Consider the following 18,848-nt stretch of genomic DNA (forward strand, 5'->3'; position numbering starts at 1 on the left):
AACCTCCAAACAAGCTCCTCACCAACCAGCTCCCTCAGCAAGCTCCTCACCCAACAGGACTCCTTAGCACTGCACTGTACACAATATATATATACAGAAAACGCATTGTGCGTTTCTATTCTTACCTCCATCCTGAGTGTGAGATATCTTACATGTACGTACGTATGTGAGCCCATTCAAAGAGAAATAGACAAACAAAGGTAATTTGACAACTGGCCACATACAGTACGCTACAAGCCTAACAAAGAGAAAATAGATAAACACAAAGAGAAATTAGACAACTGGCTGTAGTGGATACTCTCCCCTACAACTGCCGTTTGTCGCTGAAATTTACATTGTCTAAAAGAGAAATAAGAGACTTCCTCACGAATATAACCACACCTCTACCAGGTTTACTCTGTACACCATCGAATTTACTATTTAACTTTCACTTAAAAAATGGTGGTCTTTTATGGTTACCAGTAAATTAAATTTTAAAAACTAAATTAATTAATTGTATTTTTTAAGTTTACTAGAACTGGACTGGTATTTATTTATTTCCTTTTCTTATCTATATTTTATAATATTTCTGGCATCGCTGCATTTTCACTTCCAGCAACTTGTAGTGGAATTCTCCCCTACAAACGCTGTTTGTCGCTGCCTAGCCGACCCCACCAATTCCCCAGTGTATGCCTCGTGGTCTAGGTCAACCAGCCTAGCCGACCCCACCAATTCCCCAGTGTATGCCTCGTGGTCTAGGTCAACCAGCGCCGCCATACACCACGGAGCGGGGGTCAACTGCTAAGCCACGCCTACCCCCGCTATTTAAGACCTGACCTCGTGGTGATCTCGCTCTCTTTCTACCTACACCAACCAGCCAGCAACACCTCCGCCTGCCTGGCGGTCCTCGCTCCTCTGCCTGCCTGGCGGTCCTCTCTCCCGCTGGCGAGCATGGCGACCCACAAGCTGTCCTTCTCTGAGCGTCCTCACCAACCAGCTCTCTCTACATCACGCTTGTAACCACGCTGCCTTCCCAGCACCAAGCTGCATTGTACATCCAATACAACATGTATATAGAGAGCACATCGTGAGTTTCCTTTCTCCATTCCATCCTGAGTGTGAACCAAATATCTTGAACCCCACAAATGGTGACTCCCGGAGATTCGCACTCACACAGGATGGAGGAGAAACTGATCACGCTCCCAGTCTTCAAGCAACATGGAAGACTGGCTTATCCACACAGAAGCAGCTATCATCGGCTCTACAGCTACTGTCTCTACACCGCAGGTTAGACACCCTAGAGCAGCTCTGCTACTCTAAGCAGAGACCAGCTCCTCTTCCTGCCCCAAGCACCACGTCCTACCGACCCCAGCACACCCGTCCTGCCTCAGACGCCGACCCCGGCCCAGCAGTAACCCCTGCCGCCCCTGATGCGGCCTCTGTTCCTGAGTGCGGACCCACACACCCCTCTTTTCTCCCTCAGGTACTCCCTGCTAATGTCCTGCACCCTGCTGCTGTCGTGGACCCAGCTGCTGTCACGAGCCCTCATCCGCTGCTGCTGACACAGCCCCTGCTCCTGACCCAGGTCCACACACCCCAGCAGGCGCATCTGTCGACTCTGTACCTGCCGTGAGGGAAGCACAACATTCATCGCCTCCACACACCCTTATTCTCCCTCTCTACTCCCACAGATATTGTGTATCTAGACAGTTGTATCCAGCGACCGGCTCATCACGCCATCGCCGTTGTCTCACATGAGGCACGCACCGCCCGTTCTGCCTCACATGTGCTATGCAACCCTGCAGACAACAAGTCTCCTACACAGCCTGGAGGGAAGGGGGAGTATTGTAGTGGAATTCTCCCCTACAAACGCTGTTTGTCGCTGCCTAGCCGACCCCACCAATTCCCCAGTGTATGCCTCGTGGTCTAGGTCAACCAGCGCCGCCATACACCACGGAGCGGGGGTCAACTGCTAAGCCACGCCTACCCCCGCTATTTAAGACCTGACCTCGTGGTGATCTCGCTCTCTTTCTACCTACACCAACCAGCCAGCAACACCTCCGCCTGCCTGGCGGTCCTCGCTCCTCCGCCTGCCTGGCGGTCCTCGCTCCTCCGCCTGCCTGGCGGTCCTCTCTCCCGCTGGCGAGCATGGCGACCCACAAGCTGTCCTTCTCTGAGCGTCCTCACCAACCAGCTCTCTCTACATCACGCTTGTAACCACGCTGCCTTCCCAGCACCAAGCTGCATTGTACATCCAATACAACATGTATATAGAGAGCACATCGTGAGTTTCCTTTCTCCATTCCATCCTGAGTGAGAACCAAACAATCTCATACCCCACAAACTCAATTAATTAAGTGAATTATGATACATCCAAACGCGTGGAAGTCGAATACAGTATAATGGTACTAATAGTGGTCGCTCACCAACTCTCCTCACCGGGAGTGCCATTGCCGTACGATATGTTGGGCAAACATTTAATTTTTACTAAGACTTCACTGTTAACTGCTACACCTCCGTTAGCACTCAGCAGCTGCAGCATCTGCTAAATACACTGTATTTTGCAAGGGGTGGATTGGGTAATATGCAATTAGATTTATTTTAGTGTGATAATAAATTTATAAATCTTCAGGATAGAAATGAAAATTTTTGTATTAAAAAATTACACTTGACGCAAAAAGGAGTTTTCTGTTGCAGTTCCACCTCAAAATAGCCACCAAAATATGGTCGACATTGACATTCGACTGAAGTATAATTACTTGAAGAAGAAAATGAAGATAAAATTGATTGATAGACTGTGATGAGAATAGAATTTTCATGTAATAGGCGAGATCTGGGTGGTATTAATATTAGTTAACCATTAGTACTGAGAAGAAAACGTAATCTATTAGTAGTGGAGTTTTAGGAAATATGTATATATACATATAATACATATATGTATATATTTTGACGTGTTCTCGAAAATAAAGCAATAAGACCTAAGTAGACATTAATATATTATATATTCAGTATATTCAAGCTCAATTTAATACAACTAGAAGAATATATGTGACATAAGTGTTCGTCATTTAACAAGAGCTGTGTGAGAAACACTACAGAGGATCAGCTGCTGTTGACAAATAGGTGGAGTTGCTTAGTGACTCATTTACCTTGTGTTAGTTAGAGCTGGGTTACTTGATACACTACCCTGTATATAATGACTTCAGAAATCAACTTATTACTTGGTAAGTAAAAACAAAATTTATCTTTAGATGAGAAGACAACGATTACCCAAAATAGAGTGTAACGGGTAATTTTGATATTGGCCATAACATTCTGAGTGAGGACTTGGTAATGGCAATGACCATTGTATTTGACATTAAGGAAAATTGTCATAAGGATTAGACGGGGCAATAAAGGATATGACCCTTGTGGACTAATAACACGGTATTCATGTTGGGTCTTCGCTAAGCTAACACGGCAATGTTATTGTTATAGGATCTCTACCTTGAACTGTAATGGTTTATTTTCTCTGGGAATAATACAAAACGTGGTAATGTCGGAGAACAGCAGTACCACCAGAACGGTCCGACTAATTACCCAAATGTAGCAAAATGTAGCTGCAATGAAGTCAAATAATGGTCCTACATGAATAAATCGGACTGGTGAATCACTTCTCGATTATTATTTGGTGTCAAAGTCACAAAAAATTCGTAAACTTAATTTAATCTGAGTTGTGTTGTGTTATGTTAGGTTAGGTTAGGTACATGCACTCGATCTATTAACTCAGATTAAATTAAGTTTACCAATTTTTTGTGACTTCGTGACACCAAATACTAGTCGAGGTTAGGTTAGGTTAGGTTCGGTTCGGTACATGCACGCGATCTATTAACTCAAATTAAATTACGTTTTCCAATTTTTTTTTACTTTGTGACACCAAATACTTGTCGAGAAGTGATTGGTAACCCGATTTATTCATGTAGGACCATTATTGGACTTCATTGCGGCTACATTTGGGTACATTTGGGTAATTAGTCGGACCCCCACCAGAAGGAGTTTTTCAGTTTCGTTAAATTTTTTCCACATGTTCTTATTATTTTAGTAAGTATTGTAAAAGAGGCGACATTTACTAGAACCTAATGGGACCAACCAGCCAAAGAAACCTACCTAACTTCCTTGCCCTTAACCCCGCCATATTAAACTGAAAGTACATACTTATTTTGATGAATTTTCACATGTTGCTACTAAAGAAAATCGAAGTTGAAACTATGTTTGGTATTTTGTTTTACAAGTAGACAACCAACGAACCTCATGAAGCCATTTTCTTATCAATCAATGTGATTTTAGGCTCGGTTAGGTTAGGTTCTGCTCAACAAAAAATCCGTGGTTATCCACTTGTAAAAATTTCCCCTATGTTTTTACCTTGTTTTTTGATGTGTTATGGACAAATTTGACTGTTATTTCTGGCACAAATCAATAGTTTTTGAGAGAAGTCCTCCATTCCATCTCAGAATCCAGAGATTTGCTATAAAACTCAAGGTGACAGTGTTCAAAACACACCAAAACCACCGGAAAAACAGTTTTGAATGTAACTTAGGTAGTAGGTAGCAGGCAGCTATCAAACAGAGGTACTACCGCCTGGGAAGGTATTGAAAGCATAATGTATTGTCCAATGGTAAACCCTGCTGCCATATGGCATAACAAAATTTTTGACCATTTACACACAATTGCAGGGTCTCATTGGGGAGCCACGAATTACCCAAAAGTACCCACATGTACCCAAAAGTACCCAAAAGTCTTGAAAATAAGGGTAAAATCTTAACGAATATCTGTTATACATACACAAAACATGTTTAATATTATTTTTAGTGTAATTTTGTAAAAATAATTTGCAAGATGAAAAAATAAACAGCGAAAAACTTTCAGTATTGGCGAACGCTAAATTCCAAAGAGTTCGTGAACAAGGGAGATAACTCAGATCCATCGTGATGCACTTCGCCAACCTAACCTAACCTAACGAAAAGTAAATCCTACGGCTATGTTAAATACCCCAAAGTAACAGAAACATCGGTAATTATATCTCCATTTTGGATAGGTGACTCCTTGGAATTTAGCGTTTTTCGCTGTTTATTATTTCATTATTTTTACTACATTTCAAAGAAAACATTATTAATCAGGTTTTATTGATGTAAAACATATATTCGTTAAGATTTTACCCTGATTTAATATACTTTTGGGTACATTTGGGTAATTCGTTGGACCGTCTCAATTTTGTCTCTTACTTTGACGACACAACATACATATATCGTTTCTCACTATTGATCCTGCATAGAGAAGTTGACTTGTGAAAGAGACTTAGCGGTACTTGTAAGCCCGGACCTACGGCCTAGAAATCAGTGCGTTAATGTTCAAAATAAGGTAAACACAGTATTAGGTTTTATATCTAGAAGTGTAAGTAATAAGAGTGCAGAGGTCTTATTGCAACTATATCTTGCGTTAGTCAGGCTGTACCTCGATTATGCTGTTCAGTTCTGGTGCCCTTATTATAGAATGGATATCAATTCACTGGAGTCGGTGCAGCGAAGAATGACGAAAATGATTCCGGAACTTAGAAACCTTCCATATCAAGATAGATTAAAGAAACTAAACTTGCATTCCCTAGAAAGACGAAGAGTGCTGGTAGATATGATAGAAGTATTGAAGTGGGTGAAAGGAATCAATAGAGGAGATATAGATAAAGTTCTTATAATATCCGAGCAGGATAGGACTTGGAGCAACGGATTTAAGTTGGATAAGTTTAGGTTTAGGAGGGAGATAGGAAGGAACTGGTTCACAAATAGGGTGGTGGACGAGTGGAACAAGCTTAGCAACTTTGTAGTAAGTGCTGGAATGCTGGAAAGTTTTAAAAGGAGGCAAGATAGATTCATGGATGATAGAGAGTGGTAGTAACTCTCGACAGGACTGATAATGAGTGTGGGAGAGAAAGCAAGACCCATAGCCTTAGATATTTGGCATAACTTTTCACCAGCATCAAACTGACATAACACCTTAATTTAACATCCAATGTGATAGGTTTTCATAATTTTTTCTCACTGCTGCTCTTACTGGTAACTAATGGTCTGTTACTAGACATGGGGATTAGAAGACAAGCATTTTATCAGTTTGTAAATGATCCACAGAAGGCGAAAAACAGTGTGGACACCTCTTCGATGTGTGCCACCAGACTCCTAAAATAAAATTGCTAATTTTTTTATTTCTTGTTGTGATCGTCAAAATATATATATGCAGTTAGGTCTGAAGTTTTTCATTATTGCAAATTTATTATCCTTAGTGAAATTTGGAAATAAAATATCTCTGTCGTTGTAGTGAATTTTCGCTAAAAGAATCTTCTTTAAAAGAGGAATGGAAGTTTAATGCTCAACCCTTTAATTGCTTTTTGTGGTATGGTATGTAACATGTAGGGGAAATTTCTTCTTTGTTATAATCCATTCTTCAGATTAATCTTAGATTTTTTTAATTTCTCTTTCATATTTTACTGTATAATATTCAGAATAATGAATGATATATACATTCCTGTATATATATATATATATATATATATATATATATATATATATATATATATATATATATATATATATATATATATATATATATATATATATATATATATATATATATATATATATATATATATATATATATATATATATATATATATATATTATTTTTTTTTCTTAACAGAGAAAGCAACAAGTCCATTGTTGCTGGACATTGATTGGGACTCCACACTCCACATTGTCGATCTTATTCGCCAGGGGGATGTCAAGTGAGTAGTTAAGCCACACTGTGTATGTAGGTGTATTTGCTTGCACTTTGTTCATATGGAGTTTAAGACTACAGTAATGTAAAAAACAGAGGAATTGATTTTGAAGCTCCTCTTTAATGGCCAGTGATTTGTGAGATTCCCTGTTATAGAACATCTTCTTTGTCCAGGGGGTTGGCTGCACTGATGAAGGTACACCTACCTAAATGAATCAGTATTAAGGCATCACAAACAGCTACTCCCAAACATGGGCATCCACATGTGGGTGCAAGGGGGGAGTGTACTTGCACCCCCTTGGAAAATGAGATTTTTTTTTTCTGCAATTCTTTTTAAATGAACTGTTTGTTTCTTAACGTTCTCACAATGGACACATGTGGTAAGCTGGTACTTTTGAAAATTGCTCTGTGTGAGAATTGCGATGTCATTGGCAAAAGCAACAACTGGTGCCTGGGTCTGGCTTACCTTGGTGTTACATTTATTTATTAGTGTATTATTATATTAACTTTATTATTACTGTATGTACATTTAAAAAAATATTTGTTTGCACAGTAATTATAAATAGATTATTTAATGTGGCAGCAAGGCATGGCAAGGTTCAAAGCTGAATAGAAAATGAATGAATAATCAAACACAAAATTCAGAAATTGTTGAATAATGTCAAAATATTTTGAACTCAATTAATTTGTATTTTTTTTTTGTAATTCAAGTGACCCAGCCCCGTTGTTGTCGAATTAACGAGGGTACAGTGTATGTGGAGTAGGAGGAGCAGAAAATAATCTTGGACTTTTTCTAGGTGTTTTTGTTGTGTGGCATTTGGGGAGGAAGACCCGGCAGGGAAGCATAGGCGAGCTTAGGAAGTATGAATGTTAAATAAGCACTGAGGAGCTTGGGCACGGGAACTTCGAGGGATTTGAGGCGGCAGAGGAGGTGGAGAAGAAAACTGGAGGATGTGACAATTGCACTGATGTGTGTTTTCCAATTTAGTTTGTTGTCTGTAGTGACACTGAGGATCTTGGTGGAGTCCACAACCTGGAGTGTGTTGGAGCCCAAAGTAATGGAGGGAGGTGGGACAAGGTCAGAGGAGAGGTTGATGTCCATAATCATGATTTTGGTATGGTTGATGGTGACATGGTTGTTGGTGGCCTAATTTTAGAGACTGTTCAATATATTCTGGAGAGCGCTGTAGTTGGGAGCCGAGTTGTTCACACTGATTCCAGTGGTGGAGTTGTTGACTTATTTCCAATGAGCAGGAGTCTCTCTCAGGGCATCATTGATAAGTTGGAGTAGAGCAACTGTGTGAATATTCTCTCAATAGGCCTTTTGACGCATAACAGAGCAGCTGACCGGGCAGAGCCTCTCATGCGTCACATGTGTTATGCCATTCCTAGATTGCGCCATATCTCCTAATAGTGTGAGTTATGTAAAAAAATAACTATCAGATTGAATTTATTATTACCATTTCGAATACTATCAAATTCCGTGTTATCATGGGTTTATGGGGAACAAAGTGAGATAGGCTATTTGAAAGATATTATTTGCTTTAGTACTGTACAGTATTTCAGTCATTGCTGATTTCCAACCTGTGGACACTTATCAACTGTATTGTTTTTTCAGCCCTAAGGCAGCTGTACAGTCACTTGTCAACCGCCTCAAGGACACGAACCCCAATGTTGTATTGTTGGCGTTGCAAGTGTTTGAGTCAGTTGTAAAAAACTGTGGCCAGTCAGTTCATGAACAAGTGGCCTCCCGTGTGGTGATGGAACAGATCCATGATGTGTTGCGCACTAACCCAAATGATGAAGTGCGCAAGAAGATTCTGATGCTACTTGCCACGTGGGTCTACGCCTTCCGAAATGAAATCAAGTATCGCGCTGTACAGGTAAGGCAGGTATTTATAGTTTATGGTTATAGACATGGCCATCTTAGAATACAGTATGTGATTTGTGTTTTTAGTAACTAATGTCATTACTGATTTGTTATAAATGTGGCATCTGTGTCATGAACAGTCTTCCACTGTGCAGAGTCCTTATTTTGTCATATTTACATTATCCCCTTGGCTGAGATGGTTTATGTACATTGTTACTTATGATAATCACATATTTTCACGTCTTGGTAGATTTTGTAGGTTGAGGCTTATTTGTGTATCCTTTTGTTAATTATTAATTTCCTTGATGTGAGCGTTAATACTAACAGTTGTATTTTGAGAATCATATTTTTTTTGCATGACATGAAAGTTTTTTTAATAATCAGTCTAACTCCTTGTAGTAGCCCCTGTCTCATTGTTGACAGCAATATTATATAAATGTGGGTTAATTGCATTAGTCTTATACAGTGAAACCTTGCTTTACGCGATCAATTGAACCCACGGAGGCCCGCGTAAAGCGGGAAACGCGTAAAGTGAACAATAGAACATATGGGATTAATTAAATAGAGACTGGGCCGACCCCCAAACTCCACTTTTTCAGACACAATACCTACGTTGTAGTAAAAATATCTTCTTAATTTATGATGGTATGCATACACAATTAATAATTAAGAGAAATATCAATAATATTAGGTTTTTTTAACACTTACATTAGTAGAAAAGATGGCTGGGCACACGGGGATGGGGGGTTAGTTCCGAGGCAGAGGGCAGATTATTGGCCCTCACCTGTATCACTTGTATCAATTGTATTACTATCCACCACAGAGGCTTGCAGGGCCTCTTTATCAAACCCCTCAAAGTCCATATAAGTCCATATCCTCACTATCACTGACTTGGGCCGGCTGTGGTGGGTGAAGAACTTGGTAATGTTTTGATGACTGGGCGACCTTGTGCGCACCCTGCCTGCGCCGCTCTCCGCGTAAAAGAGTACATGCACAGCGTAAAGTGAGCATTCCGGGTCTGGCAGGGTACCGCGTAAACGTGGAAACGTGTAAAAAAAACCATCTTAAAGCGGGGTAATACTGTATAACTCAATCACCCACAGTAACTTTCCATGTGCAGTGAGTTGTCATGCAGTGATCATATGGTCCATTCATTGAACATGTGATTGGTAACTTTCCACTGGAGGGTGCGTCTCTATTAGACCTTAGATCAGCTATAAGAAGCCAGCTATATGCCCCCAGTGATCACCCAGTCTTCACTCCAATCCCACTAGAAACAGACGTTGATTGCCCAAGCTTCACAGACAAGCTTGCCGTCTATGTTTCTAACATCCATAGCTCATTGAGATAGTTACGGTGATATAACCTTTTTGAAATTGTAAATAGAAATCGAATTTATAATAAATGAAGAAAAGGAACATATTGGGTTTTGCTACAGAAAATCCAATAAACTTTTATCTATAATTTGCTAGAGTATGTAAAGAGTAAGCACCTAGAATATAAGTGGCTGTTACAAGTGGTGACAACCCAGGTTGTTACATACATGACAGCTTCACAAGTAGTTGTTATTCAACGGTAACAGTCACCTAGCAGTTACGCAGTTGGTAAAGGTAGAGATAAATGTTCCCCCCTTTACTGTGTTACACTGTTACTAAGAAGCTTTAGTTACAGTGTAACACAGTAATGGGGAGAACATTTATCTCTACCTTTACTTAGCCATTATGATAGACGATGTCAATGTCATTTTATGTCTGGCAGCAGAACTCTTAAGTTGGTTCTTTTTATTCTGTATTATTCTTTGTTTAATGTGTTTGTTTATTTTACCCAATGATCTTTGTCTATTTTTTTTATTTACAAAAAAATATCAACACTTCAGAAAAATTTAGCAGAAAAAAAGAGTGATGTCTTTAGGTTTGACAATTTACACAGTGGACCAATTGACTACTGTACAGTGAACAGCAATCTTAGTTTGACAACCCAGAATTGATAGGACCCATGATATGTCTGTCTGGGATGAAATTCCATAATCCTAGAAAATAGTGTCTTTCTCAACATGACTATCCATGGGAAATGGTAAACTGAGATATAATCATTTGCCTGTTCGGTGAAAACTGGGAATCCTCCCTGCTGTGTTAATATACATTTATCCTGTGACCCTTGTTACCATTGATTTACATACTGGATAACTTGACCAGTCCCAACTTAGTTCCATTCTCCTGGGTATACCAATTGAACCTCCTCCTGGCTTGCTCTTCATGTTTGACAGCTAAGAGTTTCTATAAAATGTTTTGAACACTTAATCTTTGGATAGACTGTTTAGCATGTATGCCTAGGTATTAATATTATAAGTGTATTTATTGGTTTGTGAGCGTTTTCAAATTTGTTTAATGATCTGGGCCTGTATACACAAAACTTTTATGCTAATGACATAATAGTACTGTTAGCTAGCAGTAAAATTTAAAAGTTATACACAAAGCTTAACTAGCAAACTTTTACCGCACAAATAATTGTTTATTAAGTATTGCTAAACAGCACTAAAGATAGCAGGAGTTCATCATATAAAATGGTCTTATGGCTGAATAACCTCAATAAAATTATGAAGATTAATTTCAATATTTACATTTACAGTGGTCCCTCAGTTAACGAATGGTTCGATTAACGAAATTTTGGTTAACGAATTACCTCCCATAAGGATCTTCAATTCGGTTAACGAACAAAACTTTGATTAACGAAATCCTTACGACAAACACATTTTGTTGTGAGCATCAGCTGATCAGCTGGTGGGCTAGTCTGCCAATTCAGTAATCTGTTCTATGTTTACATTCATTTCCAGTGGAGTAAATATCAAGAAAGTTGTGCACTTTAATATTTTTGCATTTTTTATATTAAAATTATTTGTAATTTTAAAATTTAGTTAGTATATTGATAATATATGCAGTACAGGGAACTAGTTTTTTGTGCGCCCATCAGCCGCTTGACTCACCCACCAGGCGTCAGTTTGGCTTTGTTTATAGTGGAGTGAACATCGATTTTGTTGGCGTCTTGAATATTTTTTTAATTTTTACTTTAAAATTATTGGTCATACTGAAATTTAGTTAACTTATTGATAATATACAGTATAGCTCAGTGCAGTGTTGTTTTAAATATTAATAATCTTGAATTACACCTAGTGAACTTAAAATTTTATTGGTGAAATTACTGCATCAAGCATGGGTCCCCTGAAAGGTGATTTCTCCTCCATCCCCACTTCCTTCTCTTCTCCCTTCTCCTCCACCCCCACTTCTAATTCCCTTCATCATCATCAACCAGGAACTTTCTACACACACACCTCAAAGTAAGTGTACTTTACTACATTTTTTTTTTTTTACTTTGTATGTACTTTTCTGTGAGCTGGAACCAATTACCCAATATCCCATTGAAACAATGGATTCGGTTAACGAAATTTTCGGTTAACGAACGACTCTGTGGAATGAATTGTGTCCGTTAACCGAGGGACCACTGTATATACATTTTGATCATTACTACAAAAAATCTAATCTATGCCATTTGAAGGAGGGTTTATGACCCAAGGATACGATCTGTGGCTTTTCTTTGCCGTGCTGTTTGTAAACAAACATGTTATTGAGGAAATGGAAGTCTCAACCCCACAAAAGAAAGGGAAGCCCAGCTGGACAGCAGACTAGACTTTATTATTGGTGAATGCCATTGAAGAGAAAAAGCTAATATTGAATGGCCACTTGAAGGCTTTCCTGAATAATAAAGACAAAAAGAGGGGGGGTTATTTCTTGTTATCAACCCATCACCTTTTTACGATTTTTTTTCTTACTATTTAGTAGATCTCACTGAGTAATGAAAGAATATACAGTACTTGAATTAAGCGGCACATTCCAAAAATAAATGCGATTTTTGCGATTTATTAGTTGTAAAAATACAAATTTTTCGAAGTCTCAATTTATTGCTATGGTTTCACGCAGCATCGCTCTCGTTTCGTAAACCACCCATCACCTTTTTTCTCGTGGAATTTTTTTTTCCATTAGTTTTCTTGCTAGTTTTAGATGATTCTGACATTTGTCTTTGGGGCAAAACACTTTTTTTTTTTTTTTTTTTTTTTAGGTCAGGTCACCTAACCTAATTTATTTATTTAAATTTTTTTTTGGGGGGGGTGGGGTTAGGTTACTTGACCTAACAGGTCACGTCCTAATCTCCTAACCTTACCTAACCTAACCTAACTATAAAAAAGTGTTTTGCTTCAAAGAAAAATGTCAGAATCATCTAAAACCAAGAAAACTAGCGAAAAAATATATTTTTCATGTGAAAAAAGGGTGGTGGGTGGCTAACAAAAAATAACCAAAGAGGGCCTGGCTGGAAATCACCTTGAGAGTCAATGCTGCATTTGCTGGTGTTGTGAGGTCAGTGACAAAGTGTGAGCCATGCTGATTCTCAGTATTGTCAAGTCAAGAAAGAAGATCTCTGCTATAAAGATGGAATACTGTACACACAATATATTCACACTATTTAATATATGTACACACTATATTCATTAAATATATCTCTCCTTTCCCGATAAATACGTTGCCGCCTCTGATTTTGTTGTTGGTTCGCCTTGGTATCAACTAACAGACGACTATTACGGGACTTAGAAGTGCTCCCGAGGTCTTTTAACTTAACACTTCTATTAAGGCCCTTAAAAGTTTTGTGTATGTACTATTAGTGCTTAACAGGAAAATGTCAGCCTTAACAACTGTTTGCTAGCACTTAAAAGTTTTGTGTATACCAGCCCTGGTTGATAGTTTGCAGGTGAGCTTTTGGCATGACCAGTACTACCCAGTCCCATGCCTGATCTCACACTGTGTAGCTCAAAACTCTGGCCTAGAGCTATTCAGTTAAATAATTGGATTATGTAGGTACATTACTCTGGTTACCTAGCTTAGCTGGGCTAGCTAGGTTTGGTGTCCAGTCTGATTTGGGCACCCTAGTTTACATGGTTGTTATGATAAGTATCATATAGCATTTTGTTAGGCTGTTCTGTGCCTTGTCCTTCAAGACCACCTATCTGGTGATCTTCTTGTATCCCTAATTTATCAGGAATTTTTCTCATTACATGAAATTTGTTTCTGAAATTCTGGAAATCACCAGAATTCTGCGATGCCAAGGTTCAGTTTTAAAATGTGTGTATTATTCCCTTTTAGGTAAAAAAGCAAACTCCCTTTTGGAATTTGTACAGGACAGCTTCAAAAGCTTTTTTTTACCACTTCATGTTGTGTTGATTCATACTGTATATGATGCCAGGTCAAAAATGAGGATTTAACCCCTAGGTTTCGGGTCACGTGCTGTGATGTGTGTCTGTAGAGCTTTAGGTCACATTACATGACGTTTTGATCTTTCACAGGCCTGTTTCACTAAAAGGGGCGCGCCTGGCTAGATTATGTTGCCAAGTAGGTATTTATCTTTCACCCACTCACACATGAGAGCCTTTTAGTCTCTTCTCAGTAGTTTCTCAGCTTTTGTGATGTCTGAATCTCGTCCTTGGTCTTGACTCACTTCACCATTGTTTCTACCCCGTAATCCCCCAAGCACAGTAATATCTCCGTTAGCCGGGATCCCCCAAACCCAGAAAATACCTGCTTTGGGAAAGATTTTCTGAGGTGCCTATTTTCTGCGAAATTCCGAGGATGGGGGAGTTTTTTCCTGGGTTTGAGAGATGAAAATAGGGCGCATTTTCCGTGAATTCCGAGAAAATTTTCCGTATACGTACCCTGAAAATTCCGAGAAATGTTTCCGTATATCCTGAAAATTCCGGGGTTGGGGGATATTTTTCCAGGTTTGAAAGATGGTGTAATGCGCAATTTCTGGAACTAATGAGAATATTTTTCTGTTAACTGCAAAAATTCTGGGGACGAGGGATTTTTTCGGGCTTTGAGAAAGTCGTCTCATTACAGTAATACTCCAATTTGCGCAGTCAATTGAACCCACAGAGGTCCGTGTAAAACGAGATATGCGTAAACGGAATAACAGAACATATGGGATTAATTGAAATAGAGACTGGGCCGACTCCCAAACTCCACTTTTTCCGACACAATACCTATGTTTTAGTAAAAATAACATCTTAATTTTATGATGGTACGCTCACACAATTAATATTTAAGAGAAATACAGTCACCAGGTTAATGTCCATTCAAATAATGGACTCAACTTCCCCCTCCCCCCCATCTTCCCACGCTCGCTGGCTCCTCCCTCTCTGAGAAATGTTTGGGTGAAAACACTAGATTTTAAGGTATAATAATAAATAATACCTCAAACTAAAGTTAGGATAATATAATTGACATTACTGGATTCCTTGCAAGACCAGGAATATTTTGAATATACACGTCATATATTTTGCACAAACGATAACATATTTGCTCTGAGTAAACACAATTCTTACTTAGATCTAAAATTTGTATGTAATGCAAAATCTATGATGATTATATTCAAAATGATCATCAAATTGTAAGAATTCCAGCAATGTAAATTATATTCTGGCCGGGTAATTTGTATGAATTTTATGAGCTAAAACAAATATCTTCAGTAAATAAAAAAAAAAGTATACTTCACCCAGACACTATCTGTCAATCAAAATACCCCACCTCCGGCTCCCCCCCTCTTCCCACTCTCGCTGGGTCCCTCCCTTCGTCCCTACCCCCCACCCCCACCTTCCCTCCCTACCAGAGAAATGTTTGGGTTAAAACAGTATACAGTAGTACCCCGCTTAACGCGGTCAATTGAACCCACAGGGTACCGTGTTAAGTGAAAACCGCGTTAAGTGAACAACAGAACATATGGGATTAATTCCAATAGAGACTGGCCCGACCCCCAAACTCCACTTTTTGACGACACACAACTATGTTGTAGTAAAAATATTATCTTAACTTTATGATGGTATGCACCCACAATTAATAATTAAGAGAAATATCAATAATATTAAGTTTTTTACACTTACATTAGTAGAAAAGATGGCTGGGCACACGGGGATGGGGGATTGGTTCCGAGGCAGAGGGCAGATTATTGGCCCTCACCTGTATCACTTGTATCAATTGTATCACTATCCACCACAGGGGCTTTGTCAAACCCCTCAAAGTCCATATAAGTCCATATCCTCACTATAATTATCACTATCACTGACTTGGGCCGGCTGTGGTGGGTGGCGGGTGAAGAACTCGGTAATGTTTTGATGACTGGGTGACCTTGTGCGCATCGTGCCCGCGCCGCTTCCCGCGTATATGAGTAGATGAACCGCGTTAAGTGAAAGTTCGGTTCTGGCGAGGCACCGCGTATTTGCGAAATCGCGTTAAGCGAAACCGCGTTAAGCGGGGTATTACTGTATTTACATTTTTAGTAATAAATAATACCTCAGACTAAAGTTAGGATAATATAATTGACATTGCTGGATTCCTTGCAAGACCAGGAATATTTTGAATATACACGTCATATATTTTGCACAAGATAAAATATTTGCTCTGAGTAAACAAAATTCTTACTTAGATCTAAAATTTGTATGTCTAATGCAAAATCTATGATGTTTATATTCAAAATGATCATCAAATTGTAAGAATTCCAGCAATGTAAATTATATTCTGGCCGGGTAATTTGTATGAATTTTATGAGCTAAATAAAAAAATTATATGTACTTCACTCGCGTATATGAGTAGATGCACCGCGTAAAGTGGGAATTCCGGTTCTGGTAGGGTACCGCGTAAACGTAGAAATGTGTAAAAAAAAACCCGCGTAAAGCGGGGTATTACTGGACTTGGATATCTCTCATTCCTGGAAGTGCTCTGCACCAATTGTTCCGGCTAACGGAGATATCACTGTATTGTGATCAGTTACTGGAGTTGTAATAGTGATTGTTAATAGTGTAAAAAGTAATACAGTAGGATGTCGATTTAACGTGAATTCAATTTAAAATTATTGATGTAAAGCGACACCCACAATTAACGACAACATAACAATTTAAAGCGAATCTTTCCTATTGTACGCGAATCAAATCTGGCACGTCATATGGAAATACACACTATATTTTAAGTTTCGCGCCTAATGTTTCCCACCAGACACCTCTCTGGGCATGCTACAAGGCTGCCCGCCACCCTCCCACATCTTCAGTTCTCGCACCGACGCTGGCCGAGTTGGGCTCTGCTTCTTCAGAGGATGACTTGCTTAACTAAAAGTGGGTGCGAATTCGATTTAAAGTGACCTCTCTTAGAACGTATCTTGCGTTAAATCGACGTTCTACTGTAACATAGTAAAACAAGTACAGCATGCCCAGATAATTCGCGGATTTTTATTTCGCAGTCCTCTATTATTCGCGGATGATGACACCCTGGTTGTACCCAAGAATGTCTGCTGGTAGTTTTAAAGTTGCTGGCATTTTTGTGGCCGTTACGGGGAGCGCGTGAGTTTTGTGGCGTTCCGCAAGGTGTCTCTCTTGTCCCAGGAGGCTGGCCCATGCGCGCTCCGCCTCAATCCAGGATAAACACTTGTCCGTCTCACATGTGTGCTACTCTGCTCTCTTAACAACTGTGCTTCTCGTGCATGTGATGGCTCCCAAACGCCCTCAACCACCTTCATCCTGCTGCGGGAAGGTGCCCAAACAAGTGAAGAGAGAAAAGAAGTTCATGTATTTCTCCCATACATATGCGGGTGAAAGGAGTGACTGTTAGTTAGTGCGTTGTCTGCAGTTTTAGCTCCTCCTTCCTTGCCTTATTTCACTGGATTTACTGTTATTAATAGTGTGTACTGATAGAATAGTTTTTAACAGTGATTAATCATGTCATTGTAGCTAGGTTAGCTAATCATTGTAACCACCAGGCTACTGGGCCAAACTGTGAGGTGTTTTTCAACTCTTATTTTTGGATAGATATGCATAACCTTCTTCATTTATTTTTACTCAAATACATGCACACCATCCTACATACATATTGTGAAAAAGTATGCAGTATTACACCACAATTACCGACATCCTTCATGTTGGGTTGGCTAGATGGCTACAAAAGAAATTTTGTAAGTTTTATCTACAGTACGTATTAACCCAGCTGGTGCTGGCGCTGTATGTCAACTCAACGAACTCAACTTTAATAACAAAGCACGGACATGCCTTCTGACACCCACAGTGAATAAGTTCAGATATCAGTTCATGTGCCTGACCTAGATCTGTCCAATGTAGAACACATTCTGCATTATCAGTGCTTTTCTCTCAAAATTTTTTTGGGGGATCAGGCAATCGAGGCTCTCAAATGAGTGACTGTGTCCATACATAGCTAGCTTGATACGCAGCTCTCAAATATGTGCTGTTTAAGGGCAGCTGCTGCAGGAGGTATCCCTTCTGATGTGCCTGAGTGTTTGGCAAACATTCTTTGCCTTGCTGTGTTGACATCCATTAAAACTGGAGTACGATCATACACTAGAACTACATATCGTTCAAGGGTAGACAAACTCTTATGCGACAATGTGTCTGGCTGAGTAGACAGTGAGATTAAAACATGTGTAAGATCTGGAAAAACTGAAAAAGTTTCTCAACATGTCTTCTTGTCCTTTGCAAAGAATGAAGTTGTATCACAGCCAGATAAAGCATGGAAGAGGTGTAGAGACTTGGCCTTTTCACTCCCAAGTTTGTTGCAATCTCATGGATTGGAATACATTTAAAATGGTTTCCACTTCTAAATGCTATCCACAGTTCAAAAATTTTAAGTTCTTCAAATAATGAAATTGCTATTTGCTATAACCACCACATCAGTGTCAACAGTTAAAATGGCTACTTTCTGATAAACACATGCATCTTCTTGTGTACAAGGCTGAAGGTCATCTCTCTGTATTCAATACTGCATGGTGATACAAGAACTGATTCATTAAATGTGTTGCAAATTATTTATCCACTTTCATTGTTTTCATTTAGATAGTTGGCAAGGAAATGAAAGAGTTCAGTTTTATTTTCATTCACTTTTAAAAAGCCATTCCAGTTTGATTGTTTTCCCTTTAGGAAGAATTTTCCTTCTAGTTCCACTTCTTCACTTATTCCTGGCACCTGTGCACACTGTTCAGTGTAAACATCTCAAATAATATCCAGTCTTTCAATTTTTGTCATTTCAAGTTCTCACATAACATATTGCCCAAATATATTCTTTGGACAGTTGCAAAATGTCATGCCAAGTCCAGGTGTTATAAA

The 18,848-nt window shown here is 39.2% G+C and overlaps 1 protein-coding gene across 2 annotated transcripts in view; it reads left to right on the forward strand.

Moving 5' to 3' along the window:
• The first annotated feature begins 3,046 nt into the window (after positions 1-3,046).
• Positions 3,047-18,848, forward strand: part of LOC121871809 (hepatocyte growth factor-regulated tyrosine kinase substrate-like) — a 129,577-nt gene continuing 113,775 nt past the window's right edge. For both annotated transcript variants that reach the window (XM_042374308.1, XM_042374309.1), the window contains exons 1-3: positions 3,047-3,203; positions 6,703-6,787; positions 8,399-8,663. In XM_042374308.1, the coding sequence (XP_042230242.1) occupies positions 3,176-3,203; positions 6,703-6,787; positions 8,399-8,663 (378 nt within the window). In that variant the 5' untranslated portion in view covers positions 3,047-3,175. The remainder of the gene's footprint in view (positions 3,204-6,702; positions 6,788-8,398; positions 8,664-18,848) is intronic.

The sequence above is a fragment of the Homarus americanus genome, unplaced genomic scaffold (assembly GCF_018991925.1).
Source record: "Homarus americanus isolate GMGI-L3 unplaced genomic scaffold, GMGI_Hamer_2.0 scaffold39675, whole genome shotgun sequence".
Classification (NCBI taxonomy): Eukaryota; Metazoa; Arthropoda; class Malacostraca; order Decapoda; family Nephropidae; genus Homarus; species Homarus americanus.